Raw genomic sequence first — 27,736 nt, 5'->3', positions numbered from 1 at the left:
CTAAGCTTCAACAGCTTGCGGCTGCGTCTCATGTGATGGTCCTGTCCGGAAACAGAACTCGTGTGGATCGCCTGGGTGCGGTGTATCCGCGTTGAGATTTGTTCCTCGCTCCTCGAATGACATCACTTCAGGTTCGTCATCCGAATCATGATCACCAGACCAATCTTTAAGAGAAATAGGAGGACTTGCTCCCGGGCCTGATTCCTCCAGGTCCTCTTTTGATGAAATTTTTCCGTCTGGGCCATGTTCATCATGAGACGATTCTTGATGCAAGAGCGCAGGAGTTGGTCCAGGGCCAGATCCCTCCAGATCCTCCTTTGAAGGAATCTTTCCGTCTGGAGCATATTCATCATGAGACGATTTTTGATGCAAAAGAGCAGGACCAGTTGGTCCGGGGCCATATTTTTCCGGATGTTCTTTTAGGTCGGGGGTGATGGGTTTTGGGCTTCTGAACGAGCGGCGCCCGCTTTGGTTGGCTCGCACACTCCCAACTTTCGGCTCTCGCTTGGAGCCTTTCCTCTTCAATCCCATAAACAGCCCGCATCCTGTGTCCTGAGCGCCGACCACTGGCACCTGGGTAATGGCAAAATTCGGAAATGGAGAAGAAAGATCTCTAAACGAACCCCTTGAAGAAGTGGACCGGGAAGCTGCGAGTCAAATAGAAACGCGGACATCAGGTTAATTTACTTTTGATTCTCAGCATTTCTACCAGGAGGAAATACAAGTCTTATATCCTCACATATCAACGGCCCCGAATTGCTGGTCAAAAATTTGACATCTGGCACATCGGCTTCAATCCCTCCACAGGCCTGGTATTTGAAGCAATTCATTGGAAGCCCATTGAGCACAGTGATGAAGCTGAGGGTGAGGAGGAGAACATGCAAGAATTGACTCATCGGTAGGTTGCTAGGGGTTGTACTGAAGTTTGGAAAAAACATTGCATGTAAATAAGTAGGGCTACAGAATTAGGCACTGTAAGAAGCTTTGGCAAAAAGCCAATGATTGTTCAGATGGTTGTGAAGACTTTTTAAGTTTAGGAGGGATTTCCAACAAGGTGTGCGAGGAGAGCTGCCAAGTGTTTCTCAAATACCTCTCATGACATCCTGTCCAGTGTCGACCGACTTTGTACAGGCTTACACCTGCATAAAACATTGCCTGTCTCTCGGCCTCTATTATTCACCATCCAGAGCCTGCAACCCCCGACACGAGTTCTGTCAAACTTTCTACGTAGAGCCCTGGGGATCGAAGACCAAACTTGTCGGATGGGTTATGTAATACGAATAGCATATGACACATCCAAGGTTGTGATGGCGGAGGTGATAAGGGAGGATAAGGGTGTGCGTGTGTACAGTTTGTCCATCGGTGCCCCAGCCCATGTAATATGGCCGAAACTTAACCCAGGGCTTCAACACGCCTCCACCGGAGGAGGATGGGATGAGTTTGGCGGACGCCGGCGGAGACGAGGCTGCAGAGTCGCTCGACGGGGCGGGACGCGACGTTTCAGACGCGCAGAGCCGGAAAAGCATACATGCACACGTGCAGAAGCCCTACAGCCGCAAGCACAACAAATATGTAGCACTCGAGAGGCTCTTGGTCAGCGTGCGGGACCAGGGGCAGACCATAGGGCCCAGGGCGCGGCTTTTTTAAGGGGGCAAAAACCTGCAAAAGCCCGGGCTCAACCTTGCCTCAACAACCACACGGGGACAAGAGCATATACCCGGCGGAGAAGAATGATGGGCCATGAACGAAAACTGCATGCCCCACGCCCACCAAAAACAACAAGACATGCTGATATAAACTAAAAAAAAAAAAACAGACGTGCAGACTGGAAGAGGAGGGAACGAGGCGAGAGCATGGATGGGACAAGAGCACAACACTACGCGGCAGATAAATCGAGCAGAAAGAAGCGTGTAGGCGAGGCCGGAGGCGGGGGGGGGGCTATCGGACGATGAGATCGAAGTCGATTTTGGCGAGCACTTCCTTGTGCAAGACGGCGAGGGAGTGGAGGTTTTCGAGATAAGTCTGCACCGAAGCGAGGCCAAGAGAAGCGTCAGTGGCGGTCTCAGTTGGGCAGAGAGAGGGGGGGGGTACAGACCTGGGAAGCGAGTGCGCCCTGGCCGGCTCCGAAGCCGAAGGGCTGGGGGAGGGGGCCGTCGAAGGCGGCAGGAAAGGAAGACGAGGAGGAGGGATGGGGGGAGAAAGCGGAGGCGGGGAAGCGGAGGTCCCAGAGCAGGACCTCGGCGGCGGGCTCGGGGTTGGGGTAGCAGAAGAGGTAGTCGTGCAGGCCGCCTCTGCGGTGGTTGCGCGTGCCTTTCTCGCCCCCTGCTCCGCCTGCAATCCCCCCGCCGACCATGGCCGAGCTGCTTCCGAAGCCGAAGCTGAGCACCGGTCGCGCTGGCGTCCTCAGATCACAATACCGGAACTACCAAAATATAAACACAGGGTTAGCGGACCGCAGGCGGGCTCGGGAGGGCGGGTTGGGCTTACTTGACTCCCGGGAGCCTTGTTCCCCGTAGTGACCATGACCGTGTCACTCCCGACCGGACTGCGAAGAGCGCCGAAAGCATCAGCCTGTCATTTCTTCAGTGGTGAGAGAGGACGAGAGCATACTTGGTCTGGATATCGAAGATCCGCGAGTTTTCTTCGAGACACAGGGTATGGTGGAACGCCTGGCCCAGATCGGTAGCGAAGACCTGCACCAAAGAAAACAGATGAGCGACTGCTCTCCGCGAAACGAGGAAGAGAAGGGGGGGGGGGGGGGGAGACCTTTCCATCATGGCCGCCGGAGAGCACCCAATTACGTTTGTCGAAGAGACACAAGGACTGGATGACGCCGGCATGGAAGGCGGGGATCTTGACGAGGTCTTTGGCGGCGAGGAGGGCCTTCTTCTTGTGCACGGAATGCGAGATCTTCCAGAGGCCCAAGAACTTGTCGTGCCCGGCGGTGAGGAAGCGGGTGTGCGTCCGGCTGGGCGGCTCGTCGACGGCCAGCGTGGCCGGCCCCGGTGGCGGGGCTAGACAGGTGGCCAGCACGCCGTGCTCGTGGATCGGGTCGTCCAGCAAGAGCCGGTCATACATCGTCGTCCCTTTCTATACAAAACACTCACAACCATGAACACCCCACCCCCCGTCAAAAAATGAACAAGAAAAAAAGGGACAAACTTTAGTTTTGAAGATCTTGACGAGGGAGACGTTGGACGTGGGGGTATTCCTCGCGGCCTTGGACGTCCTCGCGCCGACGACGAGGGCGTTGGAGGGCAGATCGAAGACGGCGGAGTCGACGATGTCGGTGGGGGAAGCGCCGGGGAGGACGAGCTGGAGAGGGTGGAGGCCGGGGGCGGGGGCGGGGTCCCAGGCGAGGATGTCGCCGCGGATGGAGAGGACGAGGTAGCGGCCGTCGTCGGTGGGCAAGAGGAGGCGCTTCTTGGCGACGCCGAAGCCGAGATGGCTGGTGGTCCGGCTGGCGACCAGCGAGACGTGCGTCTTCCGAGGCCGCCCCGTCCCGCTGGCCCACTCGTCGCCCTTCGCCCGCTGCGCTTTCTTGCCCGACACCAGCGAGTCGTCCCCGCCGGGAATCATCGCGGGCATGCGTGTCTGCGTCTTCAGACTCTCGATCTCCGCCTGCAAGACCTTCACTTGCGACTGGAGCAGCGCCAGGTCCGGGCCGGCCACCGCTTCGGAGCCCGAGCGCAGACTGGTTCCCGGGGGGCAGTCGAGCACGGAGGAGGATGGGACGATAGGGGGACGGGGCGAGTCGCGGATCGAGTGGATCGACGAGCTCCGTCGGGCCCTCGACGGCTCCCCGGCTGGGGACGATTGGCGACGCGAGGAACGCAGGCTCTGCTGGAAGACCTCGCGAGCCTGGTGGTAATCGGAGCCCATCTCGCGACAGGCGCGGCTCTTTTGGATATCGCGGAAGCCCTCGGTGACGGCGGTAGCCCGGGAGGTTTGTTTGCGGATCGTCAGGGTATCGCTGAGGATGATCCACTTCAAGAGTCCGAGACAGCCTTCAGAGGGGTGCAGATGGACGTCGACGGGGCGGAGGATGAGCGAGCGGTCGAAAGCTCTGCGGACCTTGTTGGGGAATTCGGAGAACGAGCCGTGGATGCTGCAGATGACGCGGAGAGGGAGGAGCGAGATCGGACTGGCATCGATGATGAGGTCGGACATCGGATCATTAGAGAGCGCAGGGAGCCGGCTGATGCTGCTGAGGATGCTCGTCCAGCCGGTGCTCTTGGTGATCGCCGAGGCCTTGCGACCCTGCTTGGCAAGGATGTTGGAGAAGACGGCCGAGTCGTCGTAAAGGTACCGAAGGTCCTCGCGCGACTCCTCCCAGAGCCGGAAGAAGGTCGTCAAGAAGTCGTTGAGTGTCCGGGGGAAGTCCGATGAAGTGGATTCATCGAGGTACATGGGCGCGGGCGCAAAGGGCCACGACCGGTGAGTTTTCGGCGATCGCTTCGGCGGTGCTTCACTCGACCGACTGCGATGACGCGTTGCGGAGCTCGAGGTAGAGGCGACGGGGCGCGATTCAGACGCGGCTGTTGTGATGTTGTCTGGCTCGGTTTCTTCAGGGAGCTGAGAATGCTCGTCCGAATTGGGGACTACATGGAGCGTCAAGCATTCTCCCTCCCACGAAGAGTCGATCACAGTCTGGTTCTTGCTCGTTGTCAGCCGGATCTTCTCCAGCTTGTAGTGGAGACGATTGACCGAGCAGGAGGGATGATCGGACTTGCAATTGTCGGGGATCGGGAATTGGATGGTGCGGAGGGGCAGGCCAACTTCTTCTTCTTCTTCTTCTTCTTCTTGAGGGGGGATCGGCTGATCGTCCTGGTTGTTGTGAGACGACGAGGACGATGATGAGCGAGATTGGGTTCTGGATGGGCTACTCTGACGAGATGATGACGCTTGAACCTGTGGGTCGACTTGAGAAGACGAGTCGGGCTCTGGCGGCGGGGGAGATCCGGAAGCATCGGATGGGCAGGGCGCGTCGGGCGACTCGCGGCTCTTGCATTGCAGAAGACGTTCCTTTCGAGCGGCCTGTTCCTGATTTTTCTTGTCGGTAGCTTCCTGCTTGAGCTTGGCCCGGAGCGACTTCAAGACTCGGACCCCTTGAACATAGCGAGAGTTGAGGAAGAGCGGCCATGAATTACACTGGGGAAACACACGACCATGCAACTCTTTCTCGGCTTGTTCGGCCACAGGCTCATCGACGGTCACTTTGAGGTCGATCAGACCTCCTTGACGAGCGTGAACATTGAGAGAAAAACTGGCCATCAATCAGCACAAAACAAACGTGAGCTTCTGTACCCGACCAAGATCTTGTATAGAGAGACTCTCACATCTTGCCAAGAGGCTCAAAGAGTTCTCGGATAAACCTCTCGACCTTCTGATTGTTGATCTTCCGAGGGAAGGATCCTTTGATCCAGACAGTCTTATGGCGCACTCTTTTCCGAGGGACGGGCCGCTTGATGATCTCGATACCCGTGCTGTGATAATCCTTTTGAGCGACAGGCGGCTCGTCAGGCGGCTCGATGTGTATGTTAGGATGATCGGAATTGACGGTCAGAGGGCTCGCAGAGCGCTGCGTCGGGGGCGCGGCGCTATCGGCCGGCGGCCCGTCCTTCACCACACGCTGCCAGAGAGGTTCCTGCATCCAAAAGAGATTCAGTTCCTCCTATCTCTGATTATCATGAGAAATCTAAAAGTACACGGACGTCTTCAGAGCCAGATTCTTCTTGCATCTCAACCGACGACTCTTGCATCTGAGCCGAGTCGCTCCTCGAGTCACAAGGAGGCTGCTCGACCGAGGCCTCGGCCGAGCTTTTGGGCCTCGTCTGTAGAGAGCACTGATGAGTTGAGGCGGGCCCGTTTGGTTTTGGAGGGTATGCAAAACACTCACGCCATCGTGAGGCAGGTCTTCGTCGACGGCCGGTTGGGAGTCCTCGGATGCAGGATTCGGAGCGACCAGAGGCCGGTCGAGCTCGATCGAGGACGATTGGGGGGACGTCTGGCGCGGGGATTCCGGCGGGGGCTGGGGCCTCGCCGGCGGGTTCTGGACGCGCACCGCCGGATTGGTGCGGTGGACGGTGAGAGGGGTGTTGTGGAAGCTGTAGGGCGAGGGGATGTCGAAGGTGCGGCGGAAGAAAGCTTCTCGGGCGGCGCTTATTTGCACGAAGGTGATGGCGAGGAGGACCTCACGGCTGATCCTGCGGCCGACAAAGCTCAGCACCTCGACCTCCGAGCTGAACACACCCTCAATCAGTCTCTCTCTCTCTTGCTCTTACACGGTAGAGGAGGGAGGGAAAGACATAAGGACTCACATGGGGCCGAGAAAGCCGAGGATGTCGCGCACCATTTGCGGTATCTTCTCACGCGTACAGGATTGGTGGATCAGGCCTGTGGCAAAGACCTGGTCGACGGAGCCAGGCAGCGAGGAGCTAGCAGCTGGCGGGGATTGGATGGGTGAGGGGGCCTGTTGAGGGGGAGCCTCTGCGGGGCTCTTGTCAGCGTCGAGCCGCCGAGTCTTGATCTTCTTGAGCGGCGGCTCCTGAGGGTCGTCAAGTTGATCGAGGCCCGACTGGCCCGGGTCCGAGGAGGCTGAAGGCTGAGGAGCAGACGGTTCTGGGGCGATCGGATCGGAGGACAGCATGTCGATGGGTTTGCGGTCGGGGCTCGAGCTGAGCTGGTCGATTTCCTGGGCGGGGGTGGCCGGCCGACTGCGGACGGTCTCCTCGTCGTGGGGGGGTCGAGCATCCCGCCGGCTAACCCTCGACCGGCCATCCCTCTCAGAGGAAGGTCTCGGAGAGTCGGGCGGGGTGGGGGTGATCTCCGGTCTCCTGGAAGAGCCCTCGAAGACGAGCAGGTCGTAGCAATGGTAGTGATAGGCCGAGGGCACCCTAAACCTGCGTCTCGCACAGGCTTCTCTGGCGGCGCTTGCGCGATCGAAGGAGACGCGGAGGACGACGTCGATGGATTTGCGCCGCTCGAAGGCGAGCACCTCCAGCTCCGATCTGCAACCAGACGGCCGTGATCAGCAGGGGAAGCTTCGAGAGGAAAGAGGGTGGGGGACTCACATGTGACCTACAGCACCGAGGATCTCGTGGGCCATGTCCACCGTGTCGCTGCGCGTCGTAGAGCAATGGATGGTAGCGACGGCGATGACGTGGCGGGAGCGTGATGAACTCGACGACGGCCGGCGGCGGGACTCTCTCTTGGGCGAAGCAACGGGCGAGGAAGACTTCAGTTTCCTGGCTTTCCTAGGCGGCGGCAAGGAGGCCTGGTGGATGGAGTGTTGATCTGCCGGCTGGGCGGCGTGGTCGGAAGCGGATCGGCTCCCGGAAGCTTTGCTAGACGCTTGTGCACAGGACTCGATGCTTGTGTCGGCGGCTTCGTCGGGCTTGGACGGACTCGGGTCGATCTGCAAAAGCCCATCAAGTCAGCTGCTGAGTGGCCCTCTCTCGGTGAGAGAGAGTAGACCCACCTTGTGGTCGCTGTCTTGGTGCGGCTGGGAGCTTGGCTGGGAGCTTGGCTGGTCCTGAGTGGGGCCTCCCGAGGCCGAGCTAGCGGATGCTTTATCTGAATACAAACAACAGAAAACGAGTCAGAGGCTGCGTGGCGGGGTCCAGTGGATCCGCGCGGGTGACTGAGAGAAGCAGACTTACCAGACGAGGCCTTGGGGCAGCCATCCTCGGAGGCGGGGTGCTCGGCCTCAGACAGCTTGGGATAAACAATCAGCTTGTTGCCCTTGTGTCTGAACTGGGAGGGGACCATGAACTGCCGTCTGGCGCAGGCGGTCTTGGCGACGGCGGGGTCGAGGAAGCTGACGGCCATGACGATCTCTGCGGCTTTCTTGCCCGTGCTGAAGTACACGATCTCCACCGCCGTTCTACCCAAAAAACAAAAAAACAAAAATGAGTGGGGGATGAGAGGGAGAGGGATCGGGAGCGACGGACATGGTACCGAGGTGGGCGAGGATGGACGAGGTGAGGGCGACGAGATCGGCCCTGTTGGCGGCCTTGTTGATGACGCTGCAGGCAAAAACTTGGTGGAATGGGGTTGAGCCGAGCTGGTAGTGTTTGATGAAGTCGGGCGGGATGAGGGGCGGGTCGGATGGGGGTTCAGGGGATGAGTTGTCGGTGTCCTGGCGCTGCTGCTGCTGCTGCTGCTGGGCTGGGGGAGGCTGTCTGGAGGAGTTGTTGAGTCTGGGTTTCTTGGCCGGGGGCTGGCTCTGCTGATGGTCCCCCCGATCTGTTGGGGCCTGCTGCTGCTGCTGCTGTTGGGTAGTGCTCGGTGTCGATGCAGGATGGCTGGTGTGTTGTGGGTTGGAGTCGGGGGCGGGGATGGTGGAGGTGGAGGGCGAGGCTGGTTCTTGGCTGTAGGCGCGGAAGGTGCGCTTGAACCTGGTTGAGATGGGCTCCATGGGGGCTCGCTCGGGCATGGGCATGGGCATGGGCATAGGCATGGACATGGGCATGGGCATGGGCATGGGCAGGGGGTAGTGTTGTTCGATGGGCCGGTGGCTTGAAACGGCAGAAGAAGAGGCGTCTGTTTCAGAGTTTCGGTTTGGGTTAAGATTAAGTTAGTGCTTGGCTGTGTGTACAGTAGTATTTAATTTTTGAGGGACTGACGGGCATAGCCTAAGTCTGGGGTGAAGTTGAAGGAGTGGCTGGGGAAGATGGGCAGCTGGCAGTTTTCTGTTGAGGCAGTCAGAAAAATGGGTTAGGGTTTTTCTCTCTTTTTCTTTTTTTTCTTTTTTTTAGTTGAAGGGGTCTGCTTCATACCGTATGCAGAGTGCCTCCGATAGGGTGGCTGGGCGTGGGTTGGTGGGCGGTAGCAGTCTGCGGTTGGGTATCTGTGGTCCTGGGGCTGTCTGTGGTAGTGGTACTGGCTGTAGGCGTGTTGTTGCTGGTGGTGGGCTGCTGCTGGCCGGATGACTGGCGGCTGTGCGGGGCGGCGGAGGCGTGGGGGCAGCCAGCCCTGCTCGTTCGGCTGGGCGTCTTCCCTGGGCTGGATGCTCGGCCGGGGTGCTGAACGGTGGTAGACAGTGTTCATCGTCGTTCGTGGTGGTCGTTGGTGGGTGTCGGTCTGGCTGGGCAGCCGGCGAGGCGAGAGAAGACCGCCGGGAAGGTGGGCTCGACTGACTGCGCAGCCATCTTACATCAGCAACTACTTTGCTGATTGGTGATTCCCTTGGATTATCACAAGTCTCATCTGCTTCAATAATGAATTTCAAAAGCCACACACACACATTCATCACATTATTTGATTGGGCAGACACAAGAAGATGGCAGAAGATAGCCAATCATCCTAATTCTCAATGTAGAGGGAGCTTATAACACAAAGATAGAAGTGTGTGGCCTACATAGATCAATGATCTGCCACACTACTCCAGATCACTCACCGTAAATGTCAGCAGCGGTTGATCAATCACATCCAAAGATGCCAAAAGTATGTAGCGGCCAAGAGCATCATTGATCCACTGTGTGGCAGCTCCCATCCCAGCCCTGCTACTGATCAAAAACACCTTGTGGCCTGCTGGAGTTGAGTGCAGGTCACACATCAGTAGGACCATTGGAGATACTCTAAGTGCCTCCCAGAGGGATAACTTCCTCCCCACTGGAGCCTTAGAGGGGGTATCAAATATGACACCATTATGTAATTAAAAGGTTTGAAAAAACCCACCATTGTTAAAACATGTTTTTCCTTCATCTGCCCAGTTTTAAGATCCACTGGGGATGAATTTTATTTTTTTGGCTAATTGAGTGCTTTCCAATTGTAGATTTCCTATATTTGATACCCCCTATTTCACTGTTGGAGTTGGATTGTCAGGATTCCGGACCTCCTCTCTGCTCACATGCTTATTCATCTTTTCCATCACTCTGATTAATGTCAAACTCCCTGTCCATCTCAGCAATTTTCATCACATTGTGGGATGTATCATATTTGAAACTTGACAACAAGAAGCAGTATGACTGCGCATGGTCCTTGTCAATATACCAGGTCCAAGCCAAATCAAAGTTCAAAATCTTGAACTTCAGTAAATTATTTTCACTGGATGCAATCGAGATTTTGTAGCAAAAAAAAAATACTGAAAAATCAAGAATATGTAGATGTATTGCATTTTCAAGCCTAGAAATGTTCTGCAAGGTGTTGGAGGTGTTGTGATGGAAACAAGGCAGCTCCCACCAAAACATTGGACCTGACTCTTGCCAGAAACAAATACTGAAAAAAATACAATACCTGAAGTGTATATGGTAAACATTTATCATTGAAGAGGCCTACCTACATGTCCAATTTTTTGTATTTAGCTACTATCTGTATGATAATGACTAAAAACAAAAAATTGGACATGTAGGTATACATCTTCAATCAAAAAAAAAATTAACATATATGCTCCATGTATTGTAAGAAATTAGCAAAGTCCCTCAAGAACTTGGGCCCCTGGGGAGTAGGCTGAACTTGCAAAGCAAGCCTACATCCCCACATTGGCACAGCAAGAATACCACTTTGACTATTTTTTCCTCCAGTTATGTTCACAGCTGGTGAACAAGCGTGGTGTTTTGGGGCTTGTAGCATCCTCAGAGAGAAAGCTACACAAAAAGCCAGCCACCAACACGCTGGAAAGTGCAGCTGTCAAGTTAGCCACTGCTTGTAAATCCAGCTGTTTGTGGACTTTGGTGAGATTTCTGTGGGTGGCAGGATTTTCAAGAACCACCCCAAATTCATAGGTTGGGTGGCAAGAAGCAGGTCTATAACCTAACCTTGAAGGTCAAAAAAAGGATCCAAGGGCACTCTATAGATTTACTCAACCCTCCCCCTTATAAGAAGGGAGTTGGATGATTTACGGCTCTGTTTACTGGTTGAAGAAATTAGATTATTATTAAAATGTGGGCCTCTCCGCAACATGGAGATCTTTCATTTGGTCAAAAAGGAAAGAATTTGCTCAAGTGAGGGAGGAACTGGCACATTACATACTGAAAAATTTGGGAATTTGGCAAGTTCTTTGTGTGCCAACATTCACAGTGCACTTGCAGGATCAAGTTTGGGTTTTTGCCACATTTTTCAGCCTCCACGGGGGGTCGCCGGGGTCCTCCGACGGGGCCCGCCGGCCGACCCCCGTTGCCTCCAAGGCCCACTCCGGAGACCGTCGCGATCGACGGCGATCCTCAGCCGGCGCCGAGATGGTCAGTCCCATCCCCCATCCACCCCACCACACCACGCTGACCACGCCCAGCCGGGCCGCGCCAGTCCAGCAGGTTCGCCCGGACCATCGCCCGAGGCTACGCGACCAACACCGTCTATCTCGGCCTGGGCTCCAACACCGGCGACCGGCGCACCCACATCCGCGATGCCCTCCGCCACCTCGCCGCCCTCCACCCCGCCACCCGCGTCCTCGACGCCAGCTTCCTCTACCAGTCCAAGCCCATGTACCTCCTCGACCAGCCCCCGTTCCTCAACGCCGCCTGCAAGGCCCGTCCTTCCACCTCTGCTGCCCAATCATCCGCCATCCCGCTCATCCCCTCTCTCGCGTCCGCAGATCTCGACCCCCCTCGAGCCCCTCCAACTCTTGAAACTCGTCAAGACGGTCGAGGCCGCCCAGGGCAGGATCCTCCACGGCCAGCCCCGCAACGGCCCCCGGCCCATCGACATCGACATCCTGCTCTACAACTCCGACATCGTCCGCCACCCGGACCTCACCATCCCCCACATCGGCATCGTCGAGCGCCAGTTCGTCCTGGCCCCGCTTGCTGAGTACCGCCCTCCCCTGCTCACTGATCCATGACCCGGTCCACTCAGGCGGTAAAAAAAAAACTGCGTTTTGTTTTGGGTGTTGGGCAGTGTGGCGCGGCGGACGATCCATCCAGAGACCCAGACGTCGATCGAATCGCTCCTGGCCGACCTCGAGCTGAAGAGCGGCGCGGCGGGGATGGTGCGGAAGACGCATCTGGTGGGCGGCGCGGGCTGCCGGACGCTGGACCTGAGCGAGCGGACGCATCTGATGGCGATTGTGAACTGCACGCCGGACTCCTTCTCCGATGGGGGGGAGTGTCTGGCGGCCGAGGATGCGGTGGACAGGGCGCTGGAGCACGCGGCCGCGGGCGCGGATATCCTCGACATCGGCGGCATGTCCACCCGGCCCGGGGCGCCCGAGGTCTCCCTGGAGACCGAGATCCAGCGCACCCTGCCCGCCATCCGCGCCCTCCGTCACCACCACCGTCTCGACTGCCACATCAGCATCGACACCTTCCGTGCCCAGACAGCCGAGGCCGCCGTCGCGGCTGGCGCAACCATCGTCAACGACGTCTCCGGCGGAGACGCCGACCCCGCCATGCTCCCCACCGTCGCCCGCTTGGACGTGCCCTACGTGCTCATGCACATGCGCGGAAACCCCCGGACGATGGGCCAGCTGACCAGCTACCACCACGTCGTCGAAGACGTCCGTGCCGAGCTTGCCGCCAAGGTCCAGCGAGCCCTCGATGCGGGTATCAAGCGCTGGAACCTGATCATCGACCCCGGCTTCGGCTTCGCCAAGGACCTTGCCGCCAACTGCCAGCTGCTCCACTCCCTCCACGCCCTCCAACGCCCCTCCTCCGCCGAAGACCACCACAACATCTTGCACGGATTCCCGCTCCTCGTCGGCCTCTCCCGCAAACGTTTCCTCGCCCAACTCCTCGCACGGCCCTCCAACTCCTCCCTCCCCCCTCCCGACCAACGCTTGGTCCCGACCATCGTCGCTTCTACTATCGCCGTCCGTAACGGCGCTCACATCATCCGCGCGCATGACACGAAAGCTATCAAACAAGCCATCACTACTCTCGACGGTATCCGCTCCTTCTCTTGACCTTCCTCTTTTCTTTGTGTACCCGGATCAACTTCCCCCTGATGACCAAACACTTTGTAAATGAGTACGAGCATAATACAAGCACGCTTTTTTTTTCTCTTTGTCAAACAAAATAGTCTTTCGCAACCGATCCCGGGACTTTCTTGAGACGCCCTCGAGCTGGTACACACAGAGAGATAAGCTTCAGGGAGAGTGGCCTTGCACTGGTCCATGGACGCCGATGCCCGCCCGTCGTCAGTAGTATGTCGGGTATACATGAATCTCTGGCGAGGAAGTGCAGGTGTACACCGCTCGTTTGTTGGAGAAGATGCAAGTGTTATTCGGGGATCTCCGCCCATACGCACGGGTGGCCCTTTGTTCGCCCTGCTTGTACCTGCTGGAGGAGATCGCTCGCCGACCCAGTTGGGAGCGCCCATCCCGAGTGCCCAGCCGCCGCCGGCTGAGTGGCCAACTTCGGCCCCTCCTGGGCGCATCCTGAAGAGCTGAGATATCAGGATATGGCAAGAATGAGATGAAAACTCCCCCAAGGGGAAATGTATTTGATAGGCATCACTATTTATGGGCCAAAAATATGTACATGATTGGGTTGGTGAGAAACCAAACCCCATAAAAGTGTCTGAAATAAATGACACATGAAATCATGTGTCATAACACGTCCCTCCTCCGGTATCCCGTGCCCCTTCCTTTGAGTCTGGGGGCTCTTTACAATTGTCGCACGAGGAATTGAATAAAACTTCTTTAATTCCGAAAAGAGAGGCAGTTGCGATGTATTAGAAGCTGGGGCACAATGTGGTCTGACGAAAAGATCCACGTCACTGATTAGCTCAGGTCCGCTCGGTATCGGTCCAACTCGGTAAGGATTGATTACTAACCTGACGAAAAGATCCACGTCACTGATTAGCTCAGGTCCGCTCGGTATCGGTCCAACTCGGTGAGGAAAAGAGTTGAACCGGTACCGCGCGGCCTGACTGACTATGTACATACAACTGCTGCGCATACGCAGTGACTAGTAGACACGTGGCGAACTCTAAACTACAAGATGATTATGGTTTAGATAATGTAGATTTAGGTTAGATTTGCCAAGTTTGTAATCGTGGCACCCTCAACTCCTAACACGATGATACAATCAGCAACGGTTGATCATCCACCAGGACCACAACAGCGTAAAAAAACTTAACTACGTTGTAGAGCATATTGGGTTCTTGCACCTTCTGAATTCGCGGCTTGGCCAGCGGGTACACCTCATCAACACTGGGATGTGTGTTCTTCGGTGAGCACCTGCCCACCAGGAGGGATTTCACTATGGAGAAGTCCGTACCAGCTAGCCGAGAAAGGCTGCTTTTGGCGGACGGCAGGGAAGTGTATTGGCTGGCCGGACAACAGAAGGTGTCTTGGCTCGCCGGGCCCGGGGGAGGTTGCTCCCCAGCAACCACCTGCACATGCACGCTTGCCGAGGATGATTCCTTCCCACCGGACAGAATTCTCGACGCTTGTACATGCCTGCCAAGGAAACTGGCCATCAAATGGAGTACATACTCCCTTCTCCACTTCATGACCGCTTACATCGGCGGCCATCAAGAGGGGTTCCTGAAACCCGAAGAGGCATTCTTGTGCCGGGCAGGCAAAATGTGGACTTTGAACACCTTTTGCAAGCTTCTTTGAAAGAGTGAGGCTGGGTGGGACAATCATTGCAAGATCAGCAATGTGTAGGTTCTCAGGCCATTTTTTTAGCAAATAAAGAAGTTTTATTCAGGGGTGCTTGTCGCACGTCCGCTCATCTGGAAGATCTCTCTTGGAGATAATGTGCTGATCAATCAACTGGAGTCCGGATACATAAATACAACGTTAAATAGGAACATCGGCATCCATCAGTATCCATTCTTTGTTCCCTGCTTCTCCTGCTCCCCACATCTTCTGCATAGTGTGCCGCATTTCCTCAGCACTTGGTTGGAATACATCTCGAATAGGCCTCAACTCTGTAAGCTTACATAGTCTGCTTTCTCGGATTCCCTGCAAGGCGCCCACACCAGCACATATTCACTTCCTCATCGAGGCTATACTGATGCATCTCGTCCTGCTATCTTTCTGGCTCTTCTCAGTGCTGCCCAAGCCTACACCACACCCTTGAAGCTATTGAAAACCGCCGAGCTGTGATGCTCGCCGGTTTCAAGAGCGGGAAATATGCGAGCGAACTTAGTTGGTGTTCCATTGCAGGGAGGAAGGGTCTATTTATAGACCGAGGGATGGAACGGCTCGACGAGAGGAGACAAAAGAGAATACAAGAGAGGCTCATCGGATGAGCTATATAAGGTCTTAAGAGGATACAAAAGGAGTGGCCGGACTTGGAGAAGTCCGGTCGCGATAGACAACTGATATACACGGTTTAGGATATAACTATGTGGAGATGATAATGTGAGCATGCCGCGAACGGCTACATACAGAGTCTTAGCCGAGAGCGGCAGTAAGAGAGTTATAGTTCAACACATAAGCAAGAAAGGGATAGTGCCGAAGCCGGCATATAAGGGAAGAAGAATGACCGAGAGCGGTCAAGAGAGGAGAGGGAGTATTACCTTAAGAGGAAGTGTAAGCCGGCGGCTTCACAGAGCTTAGGCGTGTCTCTGTCCGAAATGCACCGCTTCATCCACGCGATTGCGGTGGTGGCTATGCTATCGTGCAGCTGGCTGATCGCCCCCATCGCATCGTTTCAATGCAATGGAGGGGGAAGCCATCCTACTGAAAAATGTCTCTGGCTCGATACCAGAGTCAACAGATGCTACAGTGAGTCTGCCGGGGGAGTTTTGTGTTTGCGGAAGTGAACAGGCGTCAGTTGACATCAACAAAATTCCCAATTCCTCTCCCGCTCATATCCTAAAGTCTACGACCCCGACACTCCGGGTACCTGCAATTCCAAGGCCAGCCCACATTGCTGTCACGTCCGAGGAACTGGGATGCCCACCACTGATGTCAGTAGCACACATTCTCTAGTAACTCCCCGTCGTCGCTTTTATTTATGGATCCCTGCGTTTATCTCTCGCTCAGCCCGACTGTGGAAAAGCCAATCGTTGGGTAGCCAGCTACTGCCTAGATCCTTCCTAGCAAGACCGCCGCCCGGCTGTTTTTTTTTTGATCAAGATAAATACACATGTGAAAGGTTTTTCTTGTTGTGTATAGGGCACAAAGAATGCAGCCACTTTTCATAATTCAATCCTTTGAATCTCATTACTTGCATGTGCTACATTTGAGCATCAGCCTGAGCATGACTGAGACTTGAACCTAGAATAGTTCGTAAACAACATAATCATGAACACCGGTAGGCATTCGTGCTCCCCCTTTGTCCCTTCCTTTTCACGGTGGGGGGAAAATTGATACAATTGATAAAGCAACACGCCTTGTTTTAAGCAACCTGCCGTGGTGACCCTCCCTGAGTTCCGTAATTCTCGTGGGCTTTTGTGAGCCCTGTTTGCATTTCGAGAAGAAGCAATACAAAAAACTGGCCTGGAAATCACCGTGTGGCAGGCCATTCTCAGGTGTTTTGAGAGATACGTACACGAGGCTCGCAATGTCCGGATGACCAAATTACACGCGCGAAGTATCATTTTATGTTTAGATTGACGAGGTTGAAACTTTTGGTCATAAATTAAGTATTGATAGGATACAGCTTGAGATCTATAGGAGATAAGAGGCGTGATACATAAGTTGTCGCATAGGTTGTGTTGAAGGAGGAGGAAGGTGGCTAGGCTTTCTGGACAATATATACACGCGAACCAAGGCATTAAAAACTGATTGAGATGTGAGGGATAACAGAAGGGAGATACAGATCAGAGCAGGAGGACACTTGAGACAAGAATCGCGGTTATGAATCCTGTGAAGCATCAAGGGTCGATCAGTCAATAGGGGTAGCATTGCGAATGAGAAGGATTTTGGCGAAGAGAAAAGACATGACATTGGTAGGTTTTTTGGCGTCGGCGTCTTTAGCGTAATAGCCAATATAACTGTTAGAATAGCCAGCAGCGCTACTCCCAGCATTGAAGCTGTTAGACACGCCGAAGGGCGAGTAGCTGGTGGCGGTGTTGCGGTAGTTTTGCGCATTGTATCCGGTCGAGCTTCCGGAAGCGACGCCACGGGGGAAGCCATAGCCGCCGTAGCCGCCGTAGCCGCTGAGCGCGTTATTGAGAACCTGGCGTTTGTGCAGGAACATATTCGGTTGCTCGGTTTTTTCCAGTGAGGGCAGCGTCGCCGGACTACTAGTGGTGGCTGGAACGGCAAGGCTGCCCTGGAAGAGGGCGAGAGCAAGCAAGCTGGCGAGCACAAAGTGCATGGTGATGGCTTGGTGTTGATGGTGTTGTGGAGTGGGCAATGTCGAGTTAGAGGGATTTGATTGGATACAAGGAAGTACTGCTGGATGGATGATGATGAGAGTGACCAGGAGGTAAGTTTGGCCTGATTTTGTAATCCATGGACGACTCAGGCTACGCCGAAATGTGCTCTCTGGAGGACGATTTCGCGCGTGTAGTGGCGGTTCCTGATCTTGGCTCCCAGCGGATCGTGTTAGGCCCCAATTATAAACAAAATTTTGAGTTATATTTTGAAAGTATTCGAAGAGAATTTTGAAACGGAAATGAAATCAAAATGAAAGATTTTTGATTTCAAAATCCTCTCGGAAAAACTTCAAACAATAGGGTGCACATATAAACAATTGTGCATCCCTGAGCAAGTAGCCTGCCGGAGTGGGCAGGCAGGGGCGATATGTCTGTGACACGGGCAAGCTGGATAGAATACAGCTTGCCTGTTCAGCCTTGGCTGTCTGAACCAAAAAAGGACCCGCACACCTCGCCACACCTCGCCAGGCCAACACGCACACAATGATCCCCCTCCCAATGATCGACTCAACAAATCAGCTCCTCGCCACTTGGCTTTGGAACAAGCAGAATAACGCGTTCGGATCATCTGCGGCGAGATCGTAGCCGTATTGACGTACGTTTTGTCCCGTGGTCCCGCCGCCAAGGGCAGGATCATATTGCCCCTGGTGGTCCCGGGCTGCCTGGAGGTGTTTGTAAGGGTAGGCCATCTGTTTTTTTCTCAGTGAGTGCAATCATGCAATCTGGTATATTGCACAATTGCAGCAGCAGTTTTTTTTCATGTGCCAGCCGACCCCCGCCTGGTGAACTCCGCCGACCCAATACAGCCATTAAATGGGGGGGGGTCTGAGGCACCAGTGGCCTGGAAACCATACAGGCATACTGCCTGTTCAAAATTTTGATTCCTTGGATTTTGAGATTCTGGAATCTTGAACACCCCTCCCGGGTGTGTTTGAAGAGATTTGGGATTATTTTGAAATGAAAAGAACTCAAAACAAAGTTGGTTTTGATTTCAAAACGATTTCAAAATAATCTCAAAATAATCTCAAAATTCCATTTATAATTGGGGCCTTAGAGCTGATATACACTTATGCAATCTTTAGTGTATTTATCTATGTACTTACCTCATATGTACATAGTATCTAACCTAGTCGGTGACAGGTACCAACCTTAACTGTCACCGACGCGCACCTACAGTTCTGGTTCTCCCGTGCCCGGGATCCTTTCTCTTTCCTCACCAAGATTGGACACCCGGGATCAACACGTGGAGAGCTGACCGCCGCTGGACTGTACCGTGCAGGTTAGTAAACTTTATTCAGCAATGTAGACCAAGATTGGACACCCGGGATTGACACGTGGAGAGCTGACCGCCGCCGGACTGTACCGTGCAGTTTCCGTGCCTCTTATAGATCGTAGGGCCCACAGACGATGTTTGGAGAACATCAGCTGCGTGCCTGAGGAAGGTTTCCAGATTATCTACACCTTGGCATAAGAAAACAGACGATACTCCCTCGACTTCCTCCCCTCATAGCTAACCGCTCTATCTCTTCTCACTCAAGCCGTACTACATCATGGCGGGCGGGGAACCCTCACCAGCGGTCGCCGGCCACCGCTCCCGCTAAATACAGCCCATGTGGGGTTGTTACCTCTCTGCTGGACAGGTTACATAACACAAAACACCCAACCCGGCTGATATTAGAGGGTGCTAATTACACACACAACAAACCTTGGTGCCCATCACACTAAACCCCTGACTGCCAACCCCAAAAGCCATCACACATAAAGAAGCCAGATCACAGCACGCCCCGGGCCGGCGAGAGGAGCACCGTTAGGCCAAGAATCTGTGTCCCTTAAATATGGTAATTAATGTGAAAACTTGGTTCTCAACACCACAGCAACCAAGATGAAGTAAAATTTGCAGGCTCTGAAGTCAGATTAGTTGACCCGCCTCTAGCCAATTTTGTGAGTGTACATGCTGAGGAGGCTGGTTGATTGAATGTTTTGGGGTAAAAATTTGACATCATGAGTCCTGTTCTACTGGCAAGTCAAGCCTCCGTGCTTTTGTTTCAGTTGAGGCAAAAATGTAAGTACTGAAGAATCTGTGAGGTGTGGTCCTACAAAAAGCATGAAGGTCAGATTCAGTCTGCTCCTACACCTCAATCTGAATTCTGCAGAGGGACATGAGCTGGAACATACCTTCCATGAATATATTGCTGGCCTAAATATATTCTTGCAATGAATGCCTTTGGGTGTACATCCAATTTGACAGCCTCTGGGAAAAACATGTCCACAATCTTCTTGCACAAATTTCCAGGACAGAAAACACGCGGTCAAGAATAAGGACTGATGTGACTTCTTGATCACAACATTCCAGTAAATCTTGTGTGAAAAACTCTGGAATGTTTGCAAGGGTGCCTGGGGCCACCAAGACTGAGCGCTATACATTAGAAGAAAGGCTGGCTGGGCATAACCAATGGAAAGTTCTGGTTGAAGTACAGCCAAATCAGGCTACCTAGGGCTAAATTGGGAGAAGTTGGTCTGGGATTTCAAAGAGATCCAACACCCAGCATTCACCACAAACTTGTCAAATTCCATGTCCCTGCTGAAGTGTGAACCGGATATAAAACCTTGCCAGTACCCTTTGTTGTTAGAAGGTTACATAGCTAACCTGGACTTTTAAACCTGATTTAAACCCTGTATAGAACCACAGACACTGTGCTGGAGCCATGACCTAGCCATTCACAATCTGAAATGAGTCCTGGCCCTTCCAAGAGTCTATAAAAAGCTGAGATTCATGCCCAAGGGTTATTCTGGCTTGTTGGCTCCATCATTTTCATCCAGCAGCCAAATTCTCAAGATACCCTGAAAACTTCTACTGATCAAGCAAACAACCCTTGAGCCTTACCTTTATCATCAAACCACTTGAAATCTCTCTTTATCTCAGTGTCCCAAATTCTGTTTCTTATCTTCCATAACCTTGTTCATACGGATTGCCTCACAATAACCTCAAAGCCTTCCATTTGATTGTCTTCACTCCAATGTGTTTCACCCCCATGTACTAGTTTCATCTCCATGTTTTTACAATCATGAAGAAGAGACTAGTAATAATTCTTCCTCACTCATCATCACCAACAACAACACAAACAACATCAAGACCAATAACTAACAATCAGATTCTTTTTCCTATTTTTCCACATTAAAATTCTGTAGATCAAAATCTCTCTGTGCGCTTCCTTCACCCCAAACTTAAAAAATTCCCTCTGATGGGGGTGTGTGTCTTTCAAACCAAGCCTCCAATAGCCCTTGGCAGTAGGGACTTGGGTGCTATCACCCCGTTTTGCGGGGCCAAGATTCTCAGTTTTGGTGGGAGGAATTTTTGAAGCTATACAATTACTTTCCCTCTTATCATGGGTTGAAATGAAATATCTTAGTTTGTAGGCATGAGTTTTCTCTTCCAGCCTATAGAATTTGAGGTGTTTCATATGAATACTGCCACCCCCAGAAATTCACCAAAAATCCCTAAACCACTGTATTTCCATGAAGGGGGTAATTTGAAAGTGGCACTGATTAACTAGCGTGCCCATTTTGTGTAGCCTTCCCTCAGAGTAGGGCGCAAGCCCTACAAGATAACACTTGCTCACCAGATGTGAGCATTGATCATTGAAAAAATAGTTAAAGTCAGATTCTTGCTGTGACAGTTTGGGGAGGTACAGTGTAAGTCCCTCCTGACAGAGGCTTGCTTTGTGAGTCCAGCCTACCTCCTGGGGTTACAAAGTCTCAAGGGACTGATTTAGTTTGCCTTCACCCAAAAAACCAAAACCAAAATATTCATCCTCACTTTCACTGCTTTTACGCAGGTATGCATTATTTCTTTTGTTCACATCACCAAAATGCTGCCTTAGGGTCTCCAAACAGCTTTGATTTTCCCATAATCTGGAACCTTCACATTCCCTTTTCCTATCCAATTTTTGCTCTGCAAACAGTTCACTCCATTCACATTTATTTACAACATTGGTTGGGGGTTACATATACCTGCCAAGCTAACAATTGATTAACAACCAAATAGGCATATATTTTTTTTTGACCATTGTGCCACGGAAATAGGGGGCAGATGATTTTTACCAAGTCCTTTTTACAGGGTACAAGGCCCCGTAAAGTCAGGACTTGGTAAAAGTGTACATTTGAGGGGGCTATGTGTAGTTTTACACTGATGCCGCCTGAATTGTCCCCTTGCAAAGGGGGGCCATGTGAAAATAGCATTTTAAAAGTAACAATGTGATTACCTATGGGGAGTTTTACAAGCCATCCTTGTAAATTTTGGATATAATTTGACCAGGAACCAAATGAGAACAACACCTTAAAGATGAGGATGAAATGTTTGTGACAACTTTTATGAAGACAGCAACAAACAGGAACTCTGATTCTCACACACCTGCGTAAACGCAGTGAAAGTGAGGATGAAGATTCTGGGTGAAGGACGCGCACAGAGAGATTTTCATTAGTCTCTTCTTCACAATTGAAATGTAAACGCATAAATTTTGTTAGCAATAGCTAACCTTAAATTTGAAGATGAAATGTCAATAACAACTCTAATGAAAAAACTTATCACAACAGAAATAGACGGCAACTCTGATTCTCACACACCTGAAAAAGAAAATAGTATAAATATGAAATAAAGACAAGTAATAGAAATGTGAGCATAAGATGATAAAAGGATAATTGATTCGTGACCAATGCGCTATGTGAATCGCGACTCATGTTTCTGATATCAAGGATCCTCGCGATTGACCGCACATGTTTCTTCTTATTGCTGCGGTCCAGGTAGTTGTTGATGTTAACCTTCAAATGTTTGAAGGGCACAGGAGATATTGTTAAAGGCGCCGTGCCACGCCTCTTGCCACGCAGAAAACCAAGCCTTGTAGATACTTTCAGGCGAATCACGACTGGTGTCGGTCGTCGGCAGAGGGATGAGATACAGGGCTAGCAGAACCAAAGTGGTTTCAAGAATATGTGAGATATGGCGGAGCGGGTGCCCTATCACAATTCGAAGATCAACCAGTTCGCTGGTGGTATAAGCCTCCCTGAACGCCTTCACGACTTGATAAAAATATCGTTCTATGGACTCAGGAAGTTCGTGCAGAGTGGAAAGTGTCCGGGAGTTGAGATTGGTATCCAACGTGAACGGCAGCTTGGTGGTTGCCGTATTCGATACTTTTTTGGAGAATATTCTTGTCAATTTGACCAGAGGAATGGTGAGGTCGGCTAGCTTATTAACATGTTTCCTGAGAGCGCTTGTCTTGTTGGGCTGCCTGACCGACGTAGGATGAGTCAAGTCGGTGAAAACTTGGAGTAGGACATCGAGCTGGTCCTCTTTCTCTCGCCACTCTTCTTGAATAATATAAAGATCGGATCCTTGAAGCCACTTGATGGTTTGCCGGGTGAAATCACTGAACTCAGCTGCATCCCGGAGAAGACGCCTCTCCAGGTTTTGACACTCAGGGGTTACTGCGTAGTTACTTGAGACTTTTGATGCTTTGATCAGTTCAATAGAGCGCATGAACAGCGGATGGAGATGGTCTGAAAGAGTCGAGGGGATAAGCATTAGCTCGCAACATCTGTAAAATTTGCATCGTTTAAAGTGATAGTCGTGGGTGCTGGTCATATTCATGTCGCCTGAAATCGACTCAATGCACAGTATAGTGTTCCAGCAAGTTTCTTCAAGAGTCGATAGGATGTTATAAGTCAATTCGAAGTTTCGTTTTGAATCGGATCGTAGGCCCAATGAAGCCACAAGAGGCCCGAGTTGCTCTTGGATGGAAGGTAGAAGGCGAGACTCCAGTTCATCCAACAGTTTGTTTTTCTCGTCCAGCTCATCCTGCGTCAGCACATCTTTTAGCTTGACCGATGGGGGGCCGGTGTCGTATTTTGGCAGCCGATCCTCCAGCGCCTGTAGGGCCGAATCTGTGGGAAAAAGAAAGAAATGAGCTGTTCATCCAGTTGATGCGTGGAACCCTGCCAAGAATGCAGACCTACATACCACTGGGTAGGCTCGAGGTGTGTTCCATATCGGCCGTCGAGCAGCGTCGTGTCCGGTTTGGAGAAAGAAGGGATTCTTGGGGGTGGGCCTGGGTGGGCCGAGGTTGGCAGGCGACCACCAACCACGATGGCCGGGAATATCCCACCATCATCATCAGCACACAACCCAGCCGAAAACAACCAGCACATCGAAGCAGAACCATCAACGCTGGGTGCGATCATCCAGGCCCTGCTACCCATCCTACATATCTGGCCAGAATACCTTGCTGGCACTCTACCAGACCCTCAGCGAACTCGCGCAGAAAGCGGATACCCCCCTGACCGACCCCACCAGCCAACTGCTCAACTCCCCAGTCGGTCAGCTTGCACCCTGTCTGCTCTCCAACAAAGAGCGAATGTTGTTGACGATTGTCCGATTTCAGAACGACATGATCATTTGGACCGATTGAAGGTCTGTGATGCAAGCAACCCAGTCAATTCATTGAGATCCGGATCGCGCAGCTCGAAAAGGAGCGGATCGATGTCGAGAAAAAGCTCAGCGAAAGCTCGAAAGAACGGCCCGAACAGATCGAACATCTGCGCAACCAGGCCCGGCTTACATCCATCGAATATCACGATAGTCTCAAACGAAATCAGGAAATCTTGCAGAGTGACGCCCAAATCGATCCCCTGAAAACTCAGCTCAAAGCCGCCCTTCTGGCTCGGGACTCGCAGACGGACTCCATCGCCAGCTTAAAACAACCACTGGTTCGTGTCTTTCTCCCACTCTTTCTTCCCCTAACACATTTCTGAAACCTAAAAAAAATCCCCCGGACGATGTCTTAATCGACGACAGGAAGAGGTGCAAACCGAGCTGAAAACAGCAACGGAACAGCTCGCACAAACGAGAGTGGAGATGGAAGAGAGTTCAGAACGAGAGCAGAGAACAAATCGCTGCGGGAGAACGAGATCCGGGAGGTGGACGAGGTAAAGGGCCTGTTCATGCGCGGGAACATCGAGTAGAACGTGCGCAAAGAAGGCGTCGGCTACTTTGCCAATTTCTCACCGAAACCGCCCACCGACTCGTCTCAACTACCGGCCACACCCACAACGACGAGGAACCCGGCCCTTGGATTCGATGCTGCCCAGCCCGATCTCTCGACCCATCAGCAACACCCCGCCCCCGCCCCATCCTGCTCTCCCTCCCCCCACGCCTCCCACATCCCTCCCATCACGCCGCCTCTTCCCCAGTCCTCGGCGCTTGTCGACCCCGCCTAGGGATGTAAACGGGTCGGGTTCGGGTCGGAAAATGGTGCCCAAACCCGACCCGACGTGAGCACCGGGTCGGGTCGGGTCGGGACAAAACTGCAAATGTACTGCCCAAACCCGAACCCATTAATGAAGAGTCGGGTCCGGGTCGGGTCCGGGTCGGGTCTCGGGCCGACCCGACTTTTTTGCTGACCCGATCTCACAAATGAGAATTAGACTGTAAATTTTCATAGAGAAAGAAAAACAATAGACTAGTATTGTGTATAGTAGCTGGGTTTATTTTTGTAGAATTTAAAGAGATGAAATCAAGGAAGTATTTAGTTATTAATCAATTTCCTCCACCTCGGTATCAGGGTCAGGGTATAGACCCTCCTTGCAGCGGATCCAATCTTGCGCACAAATGAGGGCCTCGAGTGTTTCTGGCTTCAACCTGGTTCGATAGTCGCAGAGTACTCTCCCGCCGGTTGAGAATGCAGACTCGGAAGCGATTGATGTCATTGGGACCATTAATAACAATCTAGCAAGCTTGGCAAGATTTGGAAATCTGCCAGAGTGGGTGCTCCACCAGGCAAGAATCAAGAAATTCCGAGAATCGTTCACGACCGGGGGTTCTTGAAGGTAGAGGTCAAGCTCGGCGGTTGTTGATACCACTTGGGCAGAGTGCATTGCAGAAACATATTTTTTGAAACGCAAGTCAACATCGTCGTCATCTTGAGTCAAAGTTAGCTTATCAACTCGGGCTTGATTCGTATCTGCGGATTGTCCGTCCCCATGTGGCTTTGTTTTCTTTGATAAGATTTTGCTAAACCAGGTCAAGAGGGTCTTTTTGATAGAATTGATACTACTTTCTGCTTCATCGGTACCGAGCTCATCAGCGAGAAGGAATTCTATCATAGCCAGTTTACAGCGGGGATCGAAAACAAGGTTGATTGCGGCAAAATCCTTCATTTTTTCCCAGTACTTGTCAAATTTCTCTCTCATTGGATTGATTAGGTCGATAAGGTCTGCTTGGCCGTTGTTCAAACTTGATTTGAGCTGCGCATCGATCTTTTTCATGTATTTATAAACCGCAGGAGCCGTTGGATATTTGGTCATAGCGAGTTTATTTGTGGCTACAAAGTGGGTAGTAAAACAGAAGGACCTTTTAGAATATGATTCGGAAAGTCATTGAAATAAAATCTAACTGGAAAATAATCCTCACCAGAATTAAATATGGCCAAAAAGTCCTTCATAGTCAATATTTCCTGCCACTCGGTGGGGGTCGGGCAGTCGGTGAAGTTGGCATCTTGCAAGGCCAAGGTATCAAATGCATCTTTGTAAGGAATAGCTGATTTCAACATCAGATAAGTCGAGTTCCAGCGGGTCGGAACATTGAGCGAGGGGAGGGCTTGTACTCCTTCTATGCTAGCTAGCTCGATGGCCTCCCTGAAGAGCTGCTTGCGAGAAGGAGTACTTCTAGCATATCAAACGGCATCCCGAATCTTGTTGATGGAATAGGAGACGTGCTTGAGGCCGTCCTTCACAATCAGATTGATTACATGAGCAGCACAACGGACATGGAAAAATTGTCCATTCATATCGGGTGGATCACTGCTTCGATCTTTCAGAACAGAGCAGACTCGAGCTAGGCTGACATCATTTGCAAGCGCATTGTCCACGGTTATAAAGCCAACCTTATTGAATATCTTCCATTCGGCGATAGTGGTAAGCAACTGCTCAGCAATGGCTAGACCAGTATGAGGAGTCGGAAAATGCTTAAATGAAAGTATTCTTTTGTTGAGGTTCCAGTTGGAGTCGATGAAATGAGAAGTGATCACCATGAAAGGTGTCTGGTTGGATGATGTCCAGACATCAGTCGTCAAGGCCATACGATCAACGTCTTGAATATTGATCATGAGTTGGGTTTTCATTGAATTATAGAGATTGATGATCTCGGTTTTGGCGGTACCACGGCTAAGGAGTTTGAATCTTGGTTGCAACGAGTTAACAAATGCTTGGAAGAGGGGCTGCTCGACTAGAGTGAAAGGATGTTCATGCGCGATAATCATTTGCATCAATATTTCTCGAGATTTCTCCGGGGAAAAGTTCCAAGTTGATGACGACAACGACCCGTCCGCAAGTTTCAGCAAAGATTGCTTGCTCGATGTTGCAAAGGAGGTACATTGCTCTAGGTGGCGCCAAAGGTGTTTGGTTCCGTTCGAGCTTTTCCCATCCAACTGAGCTTGACAATAAACACAGGCTGCCTTCACGCCATTTGCTGGGGTAATAATAATTCAATGAAATTAGTATTCCAGGAGACCAGGCCGAAAAAAAAACAGAAAAATTTAACAGACCCTGCACCTTCTTCTGGAAATGGGCCCAGATATCGCTGGTGGCCTTGCGCTTCTTCTTGGCTTGATCGGAATTGGTAGTGAGATCAAGAACTTGATTTTCCGTTGGGGTTTTCTGGGATTCTGCTGGAGTAGCTACTTCTTTCTGACTGATGGGGGCAGATTCAGCCACTTCGATATCGGCAGCTTCCGAGGATGCCGATGATTGAACAATTCTGTTTCTTTTCGAGCGCGCCATCGGTGGTTGAGAAGGTACTTGGTGGTGGGACTGATCTTTAGTCCCACCCAAAGCGTGGTTAGTCGGGTCGCAATCGGGTTCATGGGCCAACCCGAATGGGAAAAACCCTGCCCAAGCCCAACCCAAAAATCTAATTGGGTCTCAATGGGTCGGGTTGGATTTTCTAACAGAGGCCTGAAGGCTGCCCAAACCCGACCCAAAACCCATCGGGTCTCGGGTCTTTGCGGGTCGACCCGACCCATTTACATCCCTAACCCCGCCTCCTCGTCTGTCAGTCTGGACAACCCGGCGCTCGACGACGAAGCGCAACTCAACTTCGAGTATCTCCGAAACACACTCCTCCAGTTCCTCGAACACAAAGAAACGCGCGGACATCCTCTCCCTCTCTCTCCACAGATGCCGTCTTTTGGAAAGGGATCCTGACTTTTTTTTCGACGGCGGTGGCGATCGTAGCCCCATTTGGTGAAAGTCTTGGGCGTCATCTTGCACTTAACTCTTCAAGAAATTCAAGTCAGTAGTGCCTCCTTCTTATCTCTCAGCTCTGTTTTACCCCCTTCCCCCCAATTACCTTGTTCTTAGTTCAATGCAACAAGGAATACTAATTAACTGTCTTTCAATCACCATTGTTACTCATTTTTGTCTGCTTTTTTTATTGGCTTGCTCGGGCCTGCTTCCATTTGCTCTT

General features: G+C 52.2%; 7 protein-coding genes across 7 annotated transcripts; 3 read left to right on the top strand and 4 right to left on the bottom strand.

Annotated features, from left to right (window-relative positions):
• PtA15_3A443 (uncharacterized protein) lies at nucleotides 1-896 on the bottom strand (the record flags this gene model as incomplete). Its single annotated transcript, XM_053167412.1, has 2 exons — nucleotides 1-647; nucleotides 740-896. 2 exons carry the CDS (start codon nucleotides 894-896, stop codon nucleotides 1-3), a joined length of 804 nt encoding a protein of 267 aa, XP_053018631.1.
• Nucleotides 897-1,938: 1,042 nt separating this feature from the next.
• On the bottom strand, nucleotides 1,939-9,051 carry PtA15_3A442 (uncharacterized protein; the record flags this gene model as incomplete). Its single annotated transcript, XM_053167411.1, has 16 exons — nucleotides 1,939-2,022; nucleotides 2,096-2,422; nucleotides 2,488-2,545; nucleotides 2,611-2,693; nucleotides 2,767-3,090; nucleotides 3,163-5,266; nucleotides 5,340-5,647; nucleotides 5,715-5,834; nucleotides 5,900-6,242; nucleotides 6,321-7,010; nucleotides 7,074-7,417; nucleotides 7,481-7,575; nucleotides 7,662-7,885; nucleotides 7,953-8,544; nucleotides 8,628-8,693; nucleotides 8,781-9,051. 16 exons carry the CDS (start codon nucleotides 9,049-9,051, stop codon nucleotides 1,939-1,941), a joined length of 6,033 nt encoding a protein of 2,010 aa, XP_053018630.1.
• Nucleotides 9,052-11,180: 2,129 nt separating this feature from the next.
• On the top strand, nucleotides 11,181-12,841 carry PtA15_3A441 (uncharacterized protein; the record flags this gene model as incomplete). Its single annotated transcript, XM_053167410.1, has 4 exons — nucleotides 11,181-11,183; nucleotides 11,248-11,469; nucleotides 11,537-11,751; nucleotides 11,839-12,841. The coding sequence occupies 4 exons, from the start codon at nucleotides 11,181-11,183 to the stop codon at nucleotides 12,839-12,841; spliced, it is 1,443 nt and encodes a 480-aa protein (XP_053018629.1).
• A 2,627-nt stretch (nucleotides 12,842-15,468) lies between these two features.
• Nucleotides 15,469-15,937, top strand: PtA15_3A440 (uncharacterized protein; the record flags this gene model as incomplete). The annotated part of the gene is made up of 3 exons (XM_053167409.1): nucleotides 15,469-15,619; nucleotides 15,716-15,804; nucleotides 15,881-15,937. The coding sequence occupies 3 exons, from the start codon at nucleotides 15,469-15,471 to the stop codon at nucleotides 15,935-15,937; spliced, it is 297 nt and encodes a 98-aa protein (XP_053018628.1).
• A 787-nt stretch (nucleotides 15,938-16,724) lies between these two features.
• Nucleotides 16,725-17,159, bottom strand: PtA15_3A439 (uncharacterized protein; the record flags this gene model as incomplete). Its single annotated transcript, XM_053167407.1, has 1 exon — nucleotides 16,725-17,159. The coding sequence occupies one exon, from the start codon at nucleotides 17,157-17,159 to the stop codon at nucleotides 16,725-16,727; it is 435 nt and encodes a 144-aa protein (XP_053018627.1).
• A 4,874-nt stretch (nucleotides 17,160-22,033) lies between these two features.
• Nucleotides 22,034-23,264, bottom strand: PtA15_3A438 (uncharacterized protein; the record flags this gene model as incomplete). Its single annotated transcript, XM_053167406.1, has 2 exons — nucleotides 22,034-23,160; nucleotides 23,237-23,264. The coding sequence occupies 2 exons, from the start codon at nucleotides 23,262-23,264 to the stop codon at nucleotides 22,034-22,036; spliced, it is 1,155 nt and encodes a 384-aa protein (XP_053018626.1).
• A 98-nt stretch (nucleotides 23,265-23,362) lies between these two features.
• PtA15_3A437 (uncharacterized protein) lies at nucleotides 23,363-27,474 on the top strand (the record flags this gene model as incomplete). The annotated part of the gene is made up of 4 exons (XM_053167405.1): nucleotides 23,363-23,686; nucleotides 23,737-23,982; nucleotides 24,238-24,383; nucleotides 27,327-27,474. 4 exons carry the CDS (start codon nucleotides 23,363-23,365, stop codon nucleotides 27,472-27,474), a joined length of 864 nt encoding a protein of 287 aa, XP_053018625.1.
• Between the last annotated feature and the right edge of the window lie 262 nt (nucleotides 27,475-27,736).

This window comes from Puccinia triticina, chromosome 3A, assembly GCF_026914185.1.
Source record: "Puccinia triticina chromosome 3A, complete sequence".
Taxonomy (NCBI): domain Eukaryota; kingdom Fungi; phylum Basidiomycota; class Pucciniomycetes; order Pucciniales; family Pucciniaceae; genus Puccinia; species Puccinia triticina.
The sequence above is the reverse complement of the archived record's forward strand: the minus strand, read 5'-3'. Positions and strand labels throughout refer to the sequence as shown.